This window comes from Galleria mellonella, unplaced genomic scaffold, assembly GCF_026898425.1.
Source record: "Galleria mellonella isolate WM207_F2 unplaced genomic scaffold, CSIRO_AGI_GalMel_v1 utg270, whole genome shotgun sequence".
In the NCBI taxonomy this organism is placed as follows: domain Eukaryota; kingdom Metazoa; phylum Arthropoda; class Insecta; order Lepidoptera; family Pyralidae; genus Galleria; species Galleria mellonella.
In genome coordinates, this window is record NW_026442062.1 from 2,437,011 (window position 1) to 2,458,507 (window position 21,497).

Consider the following 21,497-nt stretch of genomic DNA (forward strand, 5'->3'; position numbering starts at 1 on the left):
AAGGTTTTAGTTTTTATGAATAAGGGGATACTAGTTTACTTTGATAAAATGCTAGAATGTACGTAGACATATTCGTAGCACACTCTACGAGATTGCTTCACTCTAACTTTGATTAAGTCTGTGACTGGTTAGGTAAACAATTTTTGTATGATTGATTACCTTACCGTCCAGGGATCTCAAAGTTATAACGCAACCTCTTATTAAATATTGAAAACTAATGCCTACTTCTTTAAGAAATAGCAAATATTAAGTATTCAAAAAACGTATTTTAGTTATGCAGAAAATACTTTTTCGTAGATACTGAGGTCTTGCCATGTACCTATACATTCGATTATTCATAATTATTATTATTATTTATTTCTAGATGTATATGTTGTTATATCCCAATTTGAGAAGCTCTATTCTATTGACACTCTATTTTAGTGAAAATTCTTGTGTCATATTAACCTACTTTAGGGTGACATTACTGTTTTTATCTACACTATTAACATTCATAACATTCATAAAATTATAACGTCGTAGTGATGGCTGGTATCAATCCTATTAATATTACAAACTTATGCAAAGTTTGCAACGATGTATAGATAGATAAACGGATGGATGTTTATTACTCTTTCATGTAAAAATTACGAAATGTATTTGAATGAAATTTGGTATATGAGTAGGTTCTATCCTAACTTAGCATATGGGATAATTTATATACTGATTTACGTGAAGGAAACCGCGGGATACAGCTAATTGATTATAAACTGAATTCTGCTGATTATTTTGTAGAACGTTCGGTGTATTATATAGATGAAGTTAAGTATTTTTTGTTTATAATTATATTTAAATAGTAATATAAAAAGGTTGTAATACAAAACGTTCGAACATCCTTGTTACAGTAGATACTGTTTACATGCACGCAATAACGTATTTCATACACATAATTTGTTAATTAAACTACTTGAATAATTTAGACCAAATAATTACCTATCTAGATCTATTTAATTATCTAGCCTTGATGTTGCATGATCTAATATTCACGGTAATAGATATAACTAGTTGGCTATTACAACATAAATTGCAATGAACATGCAATATAAAATGTACATGATTAAAGTTTTATTTATTTTACACATTATTTTAAAAATTTTGATTTTTTTTTATATTTTATACGCATTATTTAGCCCAGAACATATTCAACAGTGCGACGTACAGGGCTTAAGACAGCATAAGTCTAAACTAATCATAAAATAGCATAGAGACATAATTTTAATTTTTAATGTAACCATCAGAACAAAAATAAATCAAATTCTTACTCTTTATAATATTAGAGAAGCTCTTTATACTTTGATATTCGTTTTATTCTTTTATCCGGGATAGTATTAGGAAGTCGAGGTCATAGCTAGTATAAATGTCCATCAGGTGGGCCATCAGCTTGTTTGCTATTCTAAGTTGCATAAAAAAATGTACTCTTAGCTTTATCAATTACATTATATTTCATTTCAATATTCAAATCTGCGTTTAATAATACATAACTGAACCATTATCTATACATTATATGAACATACGTAGTGACACATTATCAAGCATTATCCAATCTATTCCAGACGTGCTGCGTCCTGGTTTTATTCTTTATCCGGGATAGTATTAGGAAGTCGAGGTCATAGCTAGTATAAATGTCCATCAGGTGGACACATTATCAAGCATTATCCAATCTAGAATGAACTTCTTTAGGGTTCTGCATTTCTGTATGTCGTCAATCCGTTTTACAGATTGGTAGAGTTTTGTTTTTGCATCGTTTGTATAAGTTTTCATATATTATCCAAAGCGTTACCTATTTCTACTAATAAAGAAGAATTAGTGCGTACTTTTTTTTTTAAATTTAGTAAAAGTCATCAAAACGGATTCCTCTATTCTGCAGTTACTATCTTAAGTACGTGTATATCGAATTTTATAGCGATTGGTTGAGTTGGTAAGGCTTTATAGTACCTAACAAACAAACTTACTTTCACTTCTATAATATTAGTAGGGGTATTAGGTTTCAGTTTGAAGGGCAGTTTGTGGCAATACATAAGAGGTACACAGTGATCAGTGTATTCTGTGATATTCATGATGCTGTTCATATGTATGGAATCGAAGGTAAGAAGATTATTATGAAGAATTTTTTTTATACCACTGAGGTGGCAAACAAGCATACGGCTCACCTGATGGCAAGTAGTGAAGAATTTGATAGTCTTGCGTAATAATCTCGTTGACTTCAAGTCGCCAATAACAAGTAGGTACTTGTTTGGTATCCCTAGTTAGGCCTGTACAATAAAGGTAAAGGCATATTTCGTTATGAAAGGCTGTTGTCTTGAAAAGTCCTCAAGAGCTATTAATTCAGCAACTACGATGTACCTAAAGTTAATATACAAATTCAGTACCATCCAAGTTTTTCAGTCCTACACAGTGAAATTGAAATGAACAGTATCCTTCAAAAAGAATATTTCGCCAGTGAAATATTTATTTTAAAGAAACATGGATTGAAAAATAACAAAAAAAATTTGGCCCGCCTAACTCAAATACTCATATTTTCTTGGAAAAATAATTAGTTTAACGGTTAGAATACTCAGAATTTTGATTTTATCCTATATCACCAAAGGAGACTTTATACAAAAGTCGTCTGCTTGGCTACTTATGTTCTATTCGTATTTCTATCGTGAAACACATGTGTCTTTGCATAGCTGTGTTTTGGTTTGAAGGGAGGGATACGGCAATGAAATTACTGGGAGGTATAACATCTTAGTCCTCAGGAATGACAATGCATGTGAGGTGTCATGGGTGACACGGTATATTTTGTTATGTCCATGGTATTGTACATGTCTTTATGCAACATTTACCACTTTTCATCAGGTGGACCCTCAACTCGTTTGTATTTTAAGTTGCATAAAAAATATTTTTTATTTAATACCGAATCACGGTTCAAATCAAACTGATACCGATACCTAAGCCATAGTGTTTTATTACCCATGATTATAGCGATCTTAAATAATTTGATACATTCAAATTCTTGAACAGGTCTCCAAAAAGAAAAAACACAGAAGAAGACTGCGAAAGCGAGGCTCTCAAATCCGACCTTGGAGATTCAGAAAGCAAAGATGGCGGCGCTCTGGAAGCTAAAATGTCGCTTCTCAACGGGATTACGGTCATCGTGGGTTCCATCATTGGCAGTGGCATATTTGTATCACCAACTGGCGTACTGAAGTATACAGGATCAGTGAACGCCAGTTTGCTGGTGTGGATCGCTTCTGGGGTATTCAGTATGGTGAGTAATTTATATTTACGATTAAAAGCAATCATCCTTTTATTAATTAGATATGTACCTATATGTAGTTATTTTCAACAAAAAATAAACTACTTGAAACCGCACAGAATTAGTAATAAGACCATCATGATTGTAAACCCTATTGATTGCAAAAAGACTTATTAAAGTAGGTACAAATTTGGCGCAGATATCGCATAACATACGCACAAAACAGCAGCAAAATTAAGAACCTCTTCATTTTAGAAGTTGGTCAAACATTGTGTCAGATGTTAGAGTCGACATGATGTTATTAGGACCCAACAAAAAATATATTTTTTGTAATATGGCATATTTATTACATACCTAATATAGACAGTAATATTATTATGGTAAGTGATATAAAAGTATCAACATGTTTTATTAAATCAAATCATATCTTAAAAAAATTTAACATATAAATTAAAAAATATTTTTGTGGGTAAGTGTTTTACAAACAAAGCGTGTGAAACAATAATTACGAATATAAATGCTTTGTCGCGATTCGCGTATGTACCTATGTGCCTATAGGCATATTTATTTAAGAGGGATAATTTGCAACGTGAGATTAGTAATTTAAATTCAAAATATAAAAAAAAAACATGATTCCAACAAGAGAACTATAAACATTTTAGTGTATTTATGTCTTATTTGTATATTTAATATTTTTAGTATTTATTACTAAAAACATCTGTTAGGTATTTCTTTTCTGATATAATTATGGCAAATATTTTTATCTTTGTTGTTAACTGAATTGATAACATAAACTTTGATAGGTCGTCAATATTTATTTTCTGTTCCAACGAGGAGGGATTCTTTAGAAATCCTAATGGATTATTTAGCCAGCAGATGATATGCAAATTTGCTATCTATATATTTTTATTTTCTGCCCCACGAATAATAACTTCTTAACAACTTAAGAAAGAAGCTTATCATCCTAGCTGTTTTAAGAATAATGAATATTGCAGTATTTTATATTAAGAATATTATATATTTCCCTAAGGAGATGTTCATTTTAATACCAAACTAATGATCTCTCCTTGGTCATATTTATTCTTCTAAAGATATAATAATTTATCTTTAAAATCTTTGACATCGTCCAGACTACTCAGAATGAAATATTTTTCCTTCCCATGGGTAATTAGAAAAAATATTTTTAATTAGTTGCTTTAGATATATTGGAAACTCGATTCTCTAGATAGATAATTAATTAGTTTCTAGATTTATTCTTCCGTATGTAACAGTATTTAGTAGGTATCTGGTTAATTAATTTACTGGAGCACTGGAGTTAATTAATTTAATGAATTTTGAAAAGTAAATTCTAATATACTTATATATCCGATACTAATTCTTTAGGGGATCGATTGTCAAAATGCTGAAAGTGTCTTTTCAAAGTTTTGTTTCAAAAATGTAAATGAAAAAATTTTAGACTATCATAAAAATGACGGACCACCAATTCAAAACTTTACCTCAAATTTCCAAATACGAGAATACATAGTTCAAGATTCTAAAGGATTTTCTAGACAACTTTTACTTTTTTAACTTTAAACTTCTTAGGAAACTTTTAAAAAATCTTATTTATAAATATTAAAACCAAAGGACTTTAGTAAATATTTTTTAAAATGCACTGTATAATTGGCACTAATTAATAAATACCACGCCTGGCAATCGTGACACATGGTCACGATTGTGACCATGTGTCACAAGTGATAAGTGAACACTGATAGCATATTAGCTAAACATATACATAAACAATTGGCAATAAACAATATCTATGCTTTTACGAGATTCACGTATAATCTGAAAGATTGATATATTTTTAAGCGATATTCAAAACTAGAAAGTGCTCAACTTGTCTGTATATTTTGTGATTATGTTACGGGATTAGATTAGTCGCCAATTTTGAACTGATTTTTATAATTGTTTTTCCAATTAACAGAGTTTACTTTCGTGGTTACCATCACCATATTCGTTTTGTGAAGATTGATACTATAATTTTTCTTAGAGCAAAAAACTGCATGCAGTCAAGCCTAATCCACTTGTACAGATTGTAACAGTTATTTGTAGAAAGAGTGACTATGGAGAGTCGGTGTTATAAATTTAAATATTTTCTATTTGTGTTTTTTTTTACGGCGGATTTCTTTACAGTAATCAGTATATTCATTATCCTTTGTGTTAAATCAGAATATAATTAAACTATATACTAAATTTCATTCAGATCTGATAAGCCGTTTTTACGTGAAATGATAACACCTTTACAAACTTTCACATTTCGTATAAAATATTTATAAATATTAATAACTATTTCTTATTATTATATAGACAGCTACTATTTTATTTTGTGCAGATAGGCGCATATTGCTACGCAGAACTGGGCACCATGATCAGGCGTAGTGGTGCTGACTACGCGTACATAATGGAGACATTTGGTCCGTTTGCAGCATTTATACGACTCTGGATTGAGTGCATGATTGTTAGACCTTGTTCACAGGTACTAAAAGACTTTTTTTTCAGGTACAACCTAAAATAAAATCTCAATATATATATACTAAGCTTATTGAAAATTTCACTAATAATGAATTCGACAGCACTTTGATGTCAAAACTAGAAAGTTTAGTTAGTAATAGTCTAGACTAACTAAGTTGTACATGAAAGTCTCTAACCACTCACCCTCTGTATTACAAAGTAAGCAACAATATTTCTTTTACGTTGAATCAGCAGTAGGGGGCAGGTGGGTTGTGTTCACTCTAGAATTATACGCATCCCAGGATCCAAGTAGAGTTTTCAACTATGTACAAAGATATGAGAGAGTAAATTATACTACGTTTTTATAGGGCCAGACCATAAGCAAATAATCTTAAATATGTCACTGAAAGAGAATGAAATTACTGCGTACTATGACTTGAGAGCTTTATGTAACAGGAGTTAGCAACTTGGGAGTAAGGTTTCTGAAGTAGTAAGTGTTCATTGGCTACTGCTACTTGTGTCTTGAAACCCTCGTTGTATATAAAATATAACTTAAAAATAATTATGGATGTTAGAGATTGAAAAAGCTATAAATGGTGTTTCTTTTATGTATATGGTTACGTATCGACGTCTGTCTACAATAGTATAAGAACTTTTTTGAGCAGAGGTAGTATAAAATACATTGAGACACTCTATCTAATAATAACGCCTGTGCTCCATCTTGCGGACTTTCACCCCACACTGATTTTGCGAGGTCATCGTTCTACCTTGTAGGGGAAAACTCAACATTCAGAAGTCTATCTCATTTCATTTACGGTATAAATCAATTCTGTGAAATTATAGTTCACTTTGATTAAATGATCAAAGTACTTGGAGTTTGATAAAACTTACATGTGTTTGTCTTAATTAAAAGATATGTATGAGTGTGTGTGTGTGTGTGTGTGTGTGATTGTGTATTACACGGTAGGCAGTAATAACAACTCAATCCTCAAAAATGGCAAACTATAAGAATAGCATTCTGCGACCCAATATTCTAAGATTTTTTTAATGTTTTTACTTTATTCAAGTATATCAGCCCCATCGTACTCTGAACTGATTTTTCAAATAAAGTTTTACCTAGTTTCCGTAAACACGGAAAGAGAGGAATTAATGGGCATCAATAATTTACAGAGATGTTAAAAATTTTCTGATTTGGGTTCAGCTAATATAGATTGAATATATTCTAAGATGTATGTCATAACCAATTTTTTTATTTCTAAATAGCCTTTTAAGAAAAATATCTATGAAATGGTAAATAATTTACACTGTTTTCGTTTTATAACAGTATTGATTCAGTAATTACGTAAATCCTATGAAAGTCTTTGAGCGACTTTACTGCCTGGAAATTGAAGGCATTCAACCTACGTTATTTGATGTTACGAGGTCAAAACCCACGCAAATGTCTTGTCAATGTAAATCCTATTTGCGTGGGATATTTGTCGAAGGATTCTAACGTGTATATTGAGAAAAATATGTCCCTAATAAAAGAAACAATGTCTTTTTATTGTAAATTCAATAGATAAGTCTGTATTGGCGCCCAACGTGGGACCGATTACATATTGACATTCAACATGGCACCTAACTTTCGTTTATCTGTTAAATATATTCTCTTTGATATTGGATTGTATTTTTTTAATAATATATGTTTACCATTTACTTATTCCTAATTTACATAACTTTATTTGAGTGACCTTTTTCTACTTTATTTCACAACATTATTGTGTAAATTGAATCTAAGAATTAGCATAATACCCCCATTCAACAGGCGATTGTGGCGTTAACATTCAGCGTGTACGTGTTAAAGCCGATATTTCCAGAATGCGACCCGCCAGAAGACGCCACTAGGTTGCTGGCAGCTTGTTGTATACGTAAGTTTACCGGCCACTATAATAAATATTTTATCTCTGGAGGTTTTATTTGATTATATTTACCTTCATGTAAACATAAATAAAGCCAATACGATCTTAGTTATGTAGAGATAAGCGTACTACCTCAACTACTGAGATGCCAGGTTCGATCTCCGTACAATAATTATACTCTATAAATCTTTACACTATATAACTAATATCACGGCTATTACCATAATAGAGTGTATATTCGTATTTGTTCGTATTGAATTTTCAATACACTAATTAATTATAAGTATTTTTTTAAATATTTTGTTTACGTGTTAATCAGTTATCTAGTATTGAAGGTCTTACATAATTTGGGATCAGATGGCGTTATTATTTTAGGTTCAAAACTAAGAGGTCCTCCCGTAAATGATTTTATTACGTTTTAATTGTCATAAAATCGAACAGATTTTATTAACAAAATTTAATTTCCTCCTATTCCAGTGCTGCTGACGTTTGTGAACTGTTGGTCAGTACGCGCGGCGACCAGAGTCCAAGATTGGTTCACATACGCCAAACTCCTGGCTCTGTTTATCATAATCGCCACTGGTATTTACCAGCTTTGTAAAGGTATGTATATTATATTATTTTTTATTATTATTTCAGCCGGCAACTGTCCACTGCTGGATGTAAGCCATCCCCATCAGGGGAGTTTTGCCAGTAGTTGTTATGCTTGACAGGCGGGTTGGCAACCGCAGTTAGGCTTTAAAAGATGTTTTAAGACGAACGCTGCTGTCCATATCTATATGACTATATACCATATATTATACCTAATTGTCTCACAAATGTCGTATATTATACCGAACGTATGTAGCTATAGTTTGTTTCAATAGCATTTAATGAAAATGTAAACAAAATGGTGATTGACCTAAGCATAAGACAATCTTCTGATCTTCAATAATAGTACAAATAAAAAAAATCGATCTAATAGAATAATTTGATTTGATACTTATTTCTTGAACTTGATCACCTTTTCATTGATATGATAGATCACTTCGGTATCGGTAAATATATCCAGGGGGAATTGAAATTAGCATCCTCTTAAAAAAGTATTCTTCTAATGAAATAAATTTATTTTTCCAAAGAAAGATTGATAAAACGATATCAATAAATTTTGGTTATATATAAATATTGCTTTATCAAAAATAATAATCGAATCTTATACTTTTTAACATTAAAAAAAACAATGTGATTATCAATGCATTGAGGATGAGTTGTGTTGACTTGTCATTACAGATAGTTCACCTAAATGACTTCCTGGTAATAGTAGTAGTCACAGCATTAATTTAATATGATAACTTTGTTATAAAATTGGATAACCCAGTGACATTCGTATCACTAACAACAGTAAGAAATCGGAAGTAGCGGTTTCCATATAAAATTACCTAGGGATTTTTAATTCTACGATTTTTCAACTGAAAGCTGGGTTTTTTCGACTTTTTTTTCTTTCAAACCATCTCTGTATTATAGCGAACGAAACAAGAATATATATATATGAATAAGTGATTCCAACATTAATAAAACAACTTCAACGTTCATAAACTTCATTTGAACAAGTGTACTACAAGGCTGCGTGGTTTAAATTTCATAAACTAGGTAACAAAATAAATATATTAGTTTCTTATTAATTACATATAAATATATAATAATGTAACGACAAATAGTTGCATATATTACTTATCTGGTGGAAGAGTTTTCTGTGTAGTTATTATATTTTGTATTTTGGTCTTTAATGGAGGACAATGATTTGGACAATAGTTACCTCAACCGCGCTAACGATATATGTCAGCGAGGTATCAATGAAGGATGAAAAGCAAGTCAGTTAGCCCATCGTGATGAATAGGCCTAAAATTCAGTACGATGGTTTCCAAAGGAGATCACGTGGAGGTCCCGTAATCAGATGATTGGGTATATTGCTAGAAATAGGGTTAGTCTCTATTATTAACAATCCCTCCCCACATTCTGTGTTTGTCTGAAGAGTAAAAGGTTGTACTTTGTAAAATTTTGTTTCCTTAATATATATTGATAATCTTATTTTAATTTTTGAGATATCATACACTTAAATCATCATGCAAGTAAATATTCGTAAAACACGTTTACAACATTACAGCAAACAAAACTATTGCTTCTGTCTACCCCGTAATATATGTAGGTAAAGTTTTATTTATAAGAATGTGAATAAAGTGTTAGTCACAAGATACGAGTGTAGTACCTAAATAGCTTAATATTGCCTACGAAGGCTGTCTCTAGCAATAAAGAAAACAGCCCAGTACGCAGTACGGAGATAAGTCAATTTGTGCTGCAAATTGGATCTTCTGTCTGGGTGTCAATATCATTCAGAATAAGCAATTACTCAGAATAATCGAGAAAGTTTAAGTGGAAAGTAAAATTATTGGTGTACGAAGTTCATGGCATATTTTGAGAGAGAATTCAATATAATGTATGGACTAGACAATACAATTCGATTTTTATTTGCTGAGTTAAGAGTCAGTCTCTTCAGGCTGGGACAATAGAAGTGTTATTAAAAGTACAATGTCAGTACAATAATATTTAAAATATTTTTAACATGCAATAGTTACTGGCTTTTACACGCGACTTCGTCCGCGTGACCGGGATATGTCTATTGACTAGGACAAAAGTAATATATGACTTTCTCCATAAGCATATAGTACGTGTAACTAGTCTGGTCATAAATACTGTTACATAAAAACTTTTCTTATTTTCAACTTTTTAATTATTTTTAATTTGTAAAACTTTTATTATTTTAAAAACTTCTTTCGATTTGCACCATTTCATATATTTTTCCGTGTTCATTATCAAATCACAATAAAATTAAAGGTGGCTATTTCGAATAGAATATTTTTTTTTTATTTTTTGCTGAGACTTTAATAAATATGTAGGTATAATTTATTGTAATATTACATTACTTCATAAAAAAATGCATTTTCATTTGTAACAGAAATTATGGCTGGACTAGGTAAGTATATCAAATTTCATAGTGATTAAGTTATGTAAGGCGAAAAAGTGCAACAATCTCTCTTTCGCATTTATAATAGCAGTAAGAATGCTCGTATAAACATAACATAATGAAAAAATTATTTTTATAGTAAATAATACCATTCAGTGAATTTTTGTTAACATGATTATTTATTAGAGACCAAAAAATTAATCAACTGCTGAACGAGTTCCGATGAAACAAATATTTATTAAGTTAAACTTAATATATAGTTACTTGATTATAAAATTTCCTTTAAATCCATTTAGTTCACTTCTTTTTAAGGATGTTATACATAGGCAGATGACTTTTAAAACTAACCATCACTAATTTTCACTTCAGACTCGTTTCAAAGAGGCTACTACAGGAACAGAGAGTAATGCACCAGTGCGTGGGAAGCTGTATAAATTTACAGTCTTTTTATTGCGTTTTCACGATTAAATTACAAGGATAGGCCAAGGATAAATTGAGTAGGTAGCTACTGTTTGTGACGTCATTCTCTCTAATGGACGCCGGTGTGGATTATCATAAAGTGTCATAATCATTACATCTTTTATAAATATGTATCCACTTGTACGTTAACCAGTGGTATTTAAACAAAAAGATGTGAATTGGGACACCTGACTAAACATCATAATATTCAACTATTATATATGATAAATATTATACATGATAGTACCTATAACAATTTAAAATATTAATCCAAAAAAGCAAAGCAAATTATAAACATAATAAAATATGAATTCGACAAGGAAGTCGAACCTGTCGATTGCTAAAAGAATCGTTGAGTTTGGCGCGGAATTTATGAATTTATCGCATTACATACCTACTTAAAAAATATTTATTGGAGTTACTTATTACTAGTTTTTATAGATTTCATTGAAAACAGATTTTTTCAGAGAATTTGGTGATAGAGTAAATTAATGATTCGTGTAGAACTGTGGGTGGGTGGCGTCCTCTGAAATCAAGAGTTTCAAGACCGCCATCATTTTAAATAAAAATCTCTGACAGATGTGCCTTGTGCATAGGTTGGTAGTCACGTGCAGTATGAAATAATTGATGGTAATGAATGTAAAGGATGGTACGATACCAACAGTAGTTCCAAAATGTCAATCCCATCATTATCACTTTGGCAACGATACATACAATAGATTTACGAGTCGGAATCTTGTTAGGGTTTCATATAACATTCGCCATATCGTAACGCATTGTATATTAATTGACGGCACCACAATAAGCTATTGAAAGAGTTCCTAATGGAAGGAAGGCGTCGGCGGACAGACGGACAAAACGCATGTTATTAGATGATTGCACCAATCTAGCCGGCTCCAGTTACGGTGTTTGCCGTGTGAAAGGTTAGGCAACACATGTAATTTGATGTGTATGTATTATGTAGTTTTATGAATGAATCGATATAGGATTATTTTACAATTAAGTAAAAATCGGAATCTCGTACCTGTACATATGGGGCACCAGTGAGAAATGATATATGAGGATTAGCCCATCGTGATGAATTCAACAATAATTAACCACGATGGTTTCTAAGGCATTATAACATATATTATTGTACTAGCATATATATGTAGGTATATTTAATAGCGGCTGATTGCAAAATAAATAGATGTGTTTCTACGTGCTCTTACACATGGTCGAATACAGAGATTCTGTTTGTTTCTAACGTAATAACAAGGAAATAAAGTTATCATTAATTCAATGGGGCTGTTAGATACCATTCTTAACAATCTATTTCCCCCATTATGATTATTAGCTTTTCTTTATTCCAGTACTATTGCTATATTGACTAGCCGCAATTTATGTATTATGTGTTATATATTCTTTATTGCACTTGTAAATTACATTGTTAATGCATTTATAAATATTGTGAGCAAGGATGGACTTATCTCTGACAGAGATCTCTTCTAGTCAACCCAATGCAGTTAGAAAACATGTTGTTAACGGGCAGCTGAAGTGCTACAACTATTAATATTTAGTGTACATAAATAAATATACAGTTAAATAAAATATTAAGATACATAATAAAATATTACATAAATACATATACTATAAATAAATATAATATCTACCTACTTATACAATGGATGTTAAAATAAATGAATATACTATCTTTTGTTGTTGTTATTTCTTTTTCAGGCAAAGTGGAGCATTTCTCTTTTGAGGGTACAACCAGTGATGTCACGTCTATTGCTCTCTCCTTCTACTCCGGACTGTTTGCTTACAACGGATGGTAAGTGAACATTAATATTTTAATTCTGCTATGGTGGTTCGGGTGTGTGGAAAGAATGCCAGAACGGTTGACAAAACCAGCCAGCCCCGAAAGGTATTTGATGTGAAGATAGATAGATTCTACTTTTAATATATAGAAATGCTTATGTATATTGTCGAGAGTACGATGACACTCAAGATTTCGTGGTCGTTGGTTTGAATGTTTTCGACACCATGTTTAAAATCAAACGTGACAGAATGTCCGGCGATGGTATATATAATAAAATCAAGAAACGTTGGTGTTCCATCGGCAATATTGAATTTATTTTTATATTTTTATTTATTTAGGAACTTTTGAATGTTGAATTTGATTGTTTCAAGTGTATGTCGACAAAACCTCCATTTACACATTATTTCTCTTTTCTACGCTAGCGCTCTTCGCAAGAATATAAGATATGTAAAAGTTAGAGTTTCTCACATTTGTTCTCATTTTCAACCAACTTCAAAAAGAAGGAGGTTCTCAATTCAACTATATTTTTTTATGTTTGTGACCTCAAAATTCTGTCAGTTCGGAACTAATTTAGAATTTTATTTTTATCTGAAAGGCTATACTTAAAGATAAGTCCCGTAGAAAATTTATAAAAATAGTTCAGTATTTTAGTTTTTAGATTAAAATAAGTAGTTTCATAATTGAAGTCGATTTTAGTGGCAAAATGCTGAAATATCAATGGCTTTATATTTATATTTACAATGGCTATTATTGACTTTAGAATTTTAGGAAAAATAATGTCCCTTTTTCCAAGAGTTTGCAGTTATTATGCACTTATGTTTATATACGATTATTTGAACAGGAACTATTTGAACTTCATAATTGAAGAATTGAAGGACCCCGTGCGCAATTTGCCGCGCGCCATCGCCATCTCCTGCACGCTCGTAACCATCGTCTACACATTCACCAACGTTGCGTTCTACACCACTTTGTCGCCCACAGAGGTAATTTTACCACATATCTTACAAATTTACTAATTTACTTTTAAAGCATATCTCATGTAGACATGACGAGAGCCAAGTGCTAATAGGCTATTATTCTTGCACACCTCTTGACTTTTGCTTCATCTCTTTACACTATGCATTCTGTGATGTCTTGATACCGTTTATGTCTATAGATAAGGGTGATCACTATCTGTTATGTAAAAGAAAGAAACTGTTGACACTAGACAACGCTATCTTCGCATCAGTAGTAACAGCGTAGAAGAAATATTGCTATGCAACCATTTTATTTATGGTAGGTTGTACACCAGTTTCAGTCTATACGGTAGAAACGTAGAGTGATACATAGTATAATCATTATTATTATCATATCAGCCGTTGACTGTCCTCTGCTTAACATACGAGTAGGTCCCCTATTATCAAAAAGGTTTTGCCAATAGTTACTATGCTTGGCGGACGGCTTGATATCCGCAGTTAGGTTTTGGTGATGTTTTAAGAGGGATGATGTTTTTTTTTTGCTGTCCATCCCTTGGCCATTGAGTTCCCTTAGTTGCCTCTTACAACACCCACGAGAAAGGAACGGGATACCAGATGCACTATGCCGGAACCACATGGCGTATACGTGGTATAATATTATCAGGTTAAATAAATATCAACACTTGATGTCATGTCGTCTGGGAGGTATGGCATGGAGATATGGCATGAGATAGAGCTGGCTGGAGGAAAGTGCATGAATTAGTTGCACTGACACAGAAAAACTCTTAAATAAAAATAAATAAATAAATATCGTCACACCAGGTGCTGGGCTCAGCAGCGGTGGCTGTAACGTTTGCTGAACGGTTATTCGGCTGGTTTGCACTCTCCATACCCCTGTTTGTTGCTGCTTCCACCTTCGGCGCTGTCAACGGAGTTCTTCTCACTTCATCACGGTAACTACCACACTAACTAAATACGGTATTATAAATATAAATTGAGAAAATTAGTATTTGAAAAAGTTAAACAAGACCCTTGTATCTTAATACAAGACCTTTAAATCTAGTCTTGTTAGGGTAACATAACACTACGTCTAGGGCCAAAAACTATATTACCCAGTTAATGACCCTTTCCGAATTGGCTAGTACTACTAGCCAATTCGGAAAGGGTCATTAATTAATATCACTCAACAGTGAATCGATGCCGGAACCTTTATTACACAAAGCAACGAGCCCATCACTGTGTCATGGAGGTCGTCTTAACAGCTTAGTACCCCGAATTAAACTCTGCCCGTCCGTAAACGAAGCCTATGACGACTACGCGTATTATTTTCCAGGGAGCTGAACACTTGAAAACTAGATACCTATTTACTCTCAGACATGTGTTTGTGTATAGCTAAAAATTCTGCTTCCTGGGGTTGCTGCTCCAGGATAGCGAAGGGTTAGACAGATCTGAGGTGGTGTCGCCATGTGTTTGTGTCTAGCTAAAAGTTCCGCTCGCATCCTGGGGTGCTTATCCCAGGTTGGAGGAGGGCCAGACAGGTCTGAGGTGGTCTCGCCTCCCTCTTCCTGACCGCACGTATATACGCTTGTGTGTATGATGTGGCAGGCTGTTCTACGCGGGCGCGGCGCAGGGCCAGATGCCGGAGATGCTGACTATGGTGTCGTCCCGCGCCACGCCCGCGCCCGCCGTGCTCGCGGTCGCTCTCCTCTCGCTGCTCTACCTCACCGTTTCCGACATCTACGCGCTCATCAACTACGTCGGTTTCGCTACCTGGGTATGTATGCACTTTACACTCGGATAGCCTATATATGGTGAAGTCGTTGGTATTCCTTTATATTACTGATCTATTTTTGAAAATGAACATGAGAAAAATGGCAAGCTTTTGTGTATCTTTTACGTTAATTTTTAAGTTATACTAACTTGACAGCTCGAGGTTCAAAATTTGTTAATAGAGGAATGATTTCCATATTAGTGTTACTTTTGTACAAACGATGTTGAGTGCTTGTGATGTTCGAAGTGATAGTATACACGTGACGTCTACGGTCCATATGATCATGTATGAAATGGTTATAAAAGTCTATTAGTAAATACAATTTTATTGTCTTTCAAGCGTGAAAAAGCATAGAAAATCAGCATAACACAACCAACCGTTGTGAGAAAATGTTTCTTTTTTTTTTCGATTTATCGAATTCTTAGTCCAGGTCCTGAACAAACAGGGACATATGATATGATATATGTGATCATATATCGAAGTATGATTAAAAGAACATATATTCTTTGCAAAATTTAATTATATATACATTTCCCTCGTAAAAAACCCTCTTTGAAATATACGTACCGTTGTAATCTTATAACAGCTTTGACAAACGACATTATTATATTCAAATGATGTTTTATTTGTTTACAGCTGAGTATAGGTGCGGCGGTGGTGTGCCTACCAGTATTAAGGTATACACAGCCCAATATCGAGCGACCCATCAAAGTCAACCTGATTTTCCCTGGTAAGGCACAACTTCATATTTTAGATTTTTTAACAGCAATGATTGTACCTTCCTTACAAACTCGTTATTTATGACAATTTTATACTCTATGGTTCGTTTTTTTTTTCACATATTTAAATGTTAGGAACGGCAACACATGATAAGGGTCTCAGCGTACTTTATAACTTTTATGGTATATTGTTCATGTCTATAGGCAACGGTTACCATTTTCCATGAAATGATGGCGCAGCTCTTTTTTTCTTTTTAATGGGTGTTAATGGAATGGTAACTCCGCCTGCGCTATCGGTATACACTGGTGAGGTGCCAGTGAGGCATAATAGATGATGATAAAGCAAGTCAGTTGGCCTATCAGGTTGTTATATGGTTTCAGGGGGAACCGCGTGGAGGTCGACCCGGTAGGGTATATTGCTAGCAATGGGATTACTAATTTCCATTACTAACAATCCCTTCTCCCCTTAATAGCCCATTTTGTGTCATTTTTTTTTTATATCATTGCGGTGGCAAACATGCATACGGTCCACCTGATAGTAAGCGGTTACCGTAGCCTATAAACGCCTGCAATACCAGGGGTTATACGTGCGCGTTGTCGCCCTGAAGAAACCTCTTTACCCCGCTTTTGAAGAACCCCATGCTGTAGTCTCTTGGGAAAACCATGTATCTAAGTTACATAAAAATACTTCCAGCGGTGTACATTGTGTGCACGATCCTGGTAGTGGCAGTGCCGGCGGTGGCGTCTCCCGCCGAGACCGGCATCGGCTGCCTCATGATCCTCACAGCCGTCCCTGTCTACCTACTGCTGCTGGAGCCGCGCACCAGGATTCGAGGCCTCAGCTCCATTACCAGTTCGTATTTAGTTTACCTTCAACTAACATTATGAAGGGTCGCTATCTGCTTCTTTAGATACAAATATTTAGGACATACAAATGCAAAATGACTGGTCAAGTGTTACCCCCACTACAAGGGTACTCGATACATGCGATGTTTTAGTTCTTTACGAGAAAATGTTTACTATCCCATCGGTTGCACTGTAATTTTGTCAAAATTTTATATGATAATGAAAGAATCCTTGTTACTCATGTAATAAAATAAAGAGTACTTAATATTTAATTTATCTTTAAATAGCTATTTATCAATATTACTTGCAGCTTTGTTCGCGTTTATATTAATTTTATTCAACAATTCTGGTTATTGGTATAGGTAGGTAGATAAAATAATTATATTAAATACTTCTTAAGGTGGTGGCCCTTTAAGAAGTAGTTTGAAAAAAGAAATAAATATACTTTAATTATGAATTATTAATAAGCAATAATTCTGCAAAGTTTAAAACATATCGGACAACACAATAAAAAGTTTCATACAAAAATTACCCTTCTCTTACCCCATTCCTTATACATTTTTCGCAAGAAAAAGTAGCCTATAACCGTCTACAGGGTAACATCTATTTTTATACCAAAATTCATCATAATCGATTTAGCGGTTTAGGCGTAAAAGCGTTAATAACTGTACAAATGGTTTAAATAAATTCATTTTCGCATTTATAATATTAATCATTTATTTGTTAAAAAAAATTATACTAACTTGTATATTATTTCATATATTTATTATATAATTTACCAGAGGGAGACTTTGTACAAAAGTCGATTGTTTGGGTACCTCTGTCCCATTCGTGTTTCTACCGTGAAGAAGTGGTATTTGCATGGCTGTGTTTTGGTTTGAAGGTTGGGATATGGCGTGAATTTACAGGGTACAGAAAAATAACATCTGAGTCCTCAGGAATGGCAACGCATTGGGGGTATTATGGGCGAAACAGTATACTCTGTTATGTCCATGCTACTGGTCATGTCTATAGGCGACGGTTACCATTTTCCATCAGGTGGGCCGTCAGCTTGTTTGCCATTCTAAGTTGTATAAAAAAAAATATTTGATTATATTTTAATAAATATAAATTCTGTATTCCATTTTCTTTAAACTATACCTATATATTACGTGAATAACATTAAAAACCCTTTGTCAATTTGCAGCTGTTGCCACACATTTAGTGCAGAAGTTAACGCTAGCTGTCCGGCCGAAAATAAAGGTAAGTGTAAATTTTGTTAAGGTAATCGTCCACTCAAACAATGCTTTTCAATTCCCAATATAGGACACCTTGTCTTAAACTAATTCAAACAACGGTACTTAGGAATAGAATCCCTGTGCGGTTACTCTTCAAGTAAAATTCAATAGATCGATATTGGAATTGAAACGTTTCATATTCTCGAATTGCAATATTCGCGACATTATGGTTCCGTAATGTTCTGAAAGATGCATATTAGTGCAACTTGCCAAAGTAAATTATTGCAACCCAATCTGAGTTTCTTAATTTGTAATTATTATTTCATGAGTGTAGTACAAAATTGTTATTGGCATGAGATTGGATTGATATCGGTATTAGATTCAAGAGTAGGGCTAAATTACAATCGCAAGTCAAATAAAATATGGTTTAAAAATTTTACATATTTCTTTTAATGGCAATACTAAATGGTAGTTTTTATATTAATCCGCTTGTAACATTTATCTCTGATTTTCGTTTTCACACTGTATTGATTACGCGTGCATATCACAAATTATTTAATAAAACGGTTATTTGGAAATATAAATTCAACATACCTACTTTTAAGTTTCCCACACTAACATAAAGGCTAGACGTATCTTACTAGTTTTATTGGTAAAGTAATGATTTCCATTCCAACCTTTATAATGTTATTATATTTTTATTTATTAATTAACGCCATTTTATTTACAGTAATCGTCTCTCGATGATTGACGGAATCGGCAAACATATCCGACCATTCGGTGTACATTCCATAATATGGACTGCTGTATTGTATATTTGGTGTAACTCCTCGTATATTAAAATAATTATATACTCTTTGGAGATGACTTACGTAATAATATTCAGCGAATTTAAGGGCAACTTTTATATTACTATTTCCACTAGATGGCGGTATAACACTGAAATCTCAAAATAAGGACTAAGAGGCCATCATTGTAAGTACCAGCTTAAGTAAGTAATATACTTACATAGTACATAGTTTTCATATGGCCACTCAAACTGGACATAAGGATTTGTTATTAATAGTACCCTTTAGGGTACTTAAGATTATATTCCTGGCCCTTAAACACTACTATATGCTAATAATGTATTTTCGTATAGTCGAAAGTTTTGCTAGCTTCATGGGGTATGCACCAAACAACTCTGGGATGGGCATACCCTGCTTGGCTTTCTCTTAAATACGCCAATGATAGTATGTACAATATAGCAATTCTAGCTATGCTATAAGCAAATTTTGAAACAATGACAATTATATAAAATAATAAATAAAAAAAAATTACAAGGATGGCCTCTTAGAGCACATTACTTTGTTTGCTTTTATGTTTGTAAGACTACAATACTAGTTTCTATTTATTTCTTTAGGACGCTTTTGAATTTATGAGGCAATTTTACTAAATAGATAGTTAGATATGTTTTTTTTTTATTATTTAGGTTACATAATGTCTCACTGGGTGGACTGTTTTTGTATCAATTTCGAAGTACTAATTTTAAATTGTTGTTCACGGTTTATCCAGGTTCATAAATGACTGAGTCACGTAGATTGTGAACTACCTAGCTACCTACCGAATATGAAATTAAAATAAATTGTTATTCAAATATTATATTTAATGTGTAATTAGGATCAACGAATGTGAGGAATGCTTTTAATAAAACCATTTATAATATAAAAATTTGGATTGGTATTTATTGTGGTATAGATTGGAGTAGATTTTTTATTTAGAAAATATATGAACATAAATAATGCATTTGAGATGTGATGTTTTAAAATTATGTAAGATGTGTAGAGTGATGTTATAGCCACTGTCCCAGACATATTTTAAATTTAATAAGTACCTTAAAAGTTTTAGATTTTTTTTTAAATTATGTTAACTTTTATATTAAAAGTAGACATTTATGCTATGAATTTAGTCATAATTGTGAACCTATGTATAACATAACTCGAGTTGTTTTGAAAATAATTACGTCTATTGTGTATTTATAGACTGCTCAAATAACACAATGGGCTTATATATATATATATATATATTGGTACATATTGAATTAATGGATGTTGGATATAATAATATTTGTATTATAATATCTATATATCTGTACCGAGATATATATCGCAGAGAATAAGGACTTTTGAGTAACAAAACATGATAAACAAATTGTAATTCAGAGTCCTTTGTCTGATGCTTAGATTATAAAATATAGTATGGTATATTAAGTCTATGGTCTGATGTAAGTATGTAACTTGCAATGAAAGCCAATACATTTATTGTTGTTGTTGACATAGCTTGTTGTTGACATCAAACTATCTAGGAATAGAATTACATAAAATTACAATAAAATATTATCTGACAAAGACTATATACGAGGTCTGTCCGGAAAGTTCGTATAAAAGTGTTCTGGAATGCGAGAAAGAGGAGTGGGGAGGCCAGGTAAGCGCAGGACCCCTTCCTTATGTCCCTAACAATGCTTCAGTTGTGGTCTGACCGCCGTGCGGTGCGAACTGGCTTGTCACGCCATCTGTGAAGTTACCTCTTAACGAAACCCCGTCGGCATGGAGCCCGCTTCCGTTGAAGAGCAGCGCGTCGTAATCAAGTTTCTCTCGAAACTCGGCAAGAATGGCCGTGAAATTTTTGCCGATCTCAGAACAGTTTATGGGGATGATGCTGTGAAGGAACCAACCGTCCACAAGTGGCTAAAAAGATTCAGAGAGGGCCGAGAAAGAGTTCGATGTTCGGGGGATTGTCCATCAAGAATTCGTCCCTCCAGGCCAGACAGTTGATGGAAAATTCTACGTCGATGTGCTCAGACGCCTCAAAGCTCGTGTGGCACGAGTTCGTCCAGAATTGGCGCGAGAGGGGCGTTGGATTCTTCACCACGACAATGCCCCTGCCCACACCTCTCTTGTTGTCCGTGAGTTTTTGAGTAAAAATTCCATTACGGTGACCGAACACCCCCTATTCGCCGGATTTGGCCCCGTGTGACTTCTTCTTGTTCCCAAAAACCAAATTGGTACTTCGGGGGCGGC

General features: G+C 33.2%; 1 protein-coding gene across 1 annotated transcript in view; it reads left to right on the top strand.

Annotated features, from left to right (window-relative positions):
• Window positions 1-21,178, top strand: part of LOC113514269 (large neutral amino acids transporter small subunit 1) — a 33,699-nt gene extending 12,521 nt beyond the window's left edge. The window contains exons 2-13 of the mRNA XM_026898308.3: window positions 3,043-3,289; window positions 5,652-5,795; window positions 7,575-7,677; window positions 8,146-8,271; window positions 12,848-12,941; window positions 13,771-13,912; window positions 14,708-14,838; window positions 15,491-15,659; window positions 16,293-16,386; window positions 17,070-17,228; window positions 18,408-18,463; window positions 19,169-21,178. Coding sequence (XP_026754109.1) covers window positions 3,043-3,289; window positions 5,652-5,795; window positions 7,575-7,677; window positions 8,146-8,271; window positions 12,848-12,941; window positions 13,771-13,912; window positions 14,708-14,838; window positions 15,491-15,659; window positions 16,293-16,386; window positions 17,070-17,228; window positions 18,408-18,463; window positions 19,169-19,171 — 1,468 coding nt within the window. The 3' untranslated portion in view covers window positions 19,172-21,178. The remainder of the gene's footprint in view (window positions 1-3,042; window positions 3,290-5,651; window positions 5,796-7,574; window positions 7,678-8,145; window positions 8,272-12,847; window positions 12,942-13,770; window positions 13,913-14,707; window positions 14,839-15,490; window positions 15,660-16,292; window positions 16,387-17,069; window positions 17,229-18,407; window positions 18,464-19,168) is intronic.
• The last annotated feature ends 319 nt before the right edge of the window (window positions 21,179-21,497 follow it).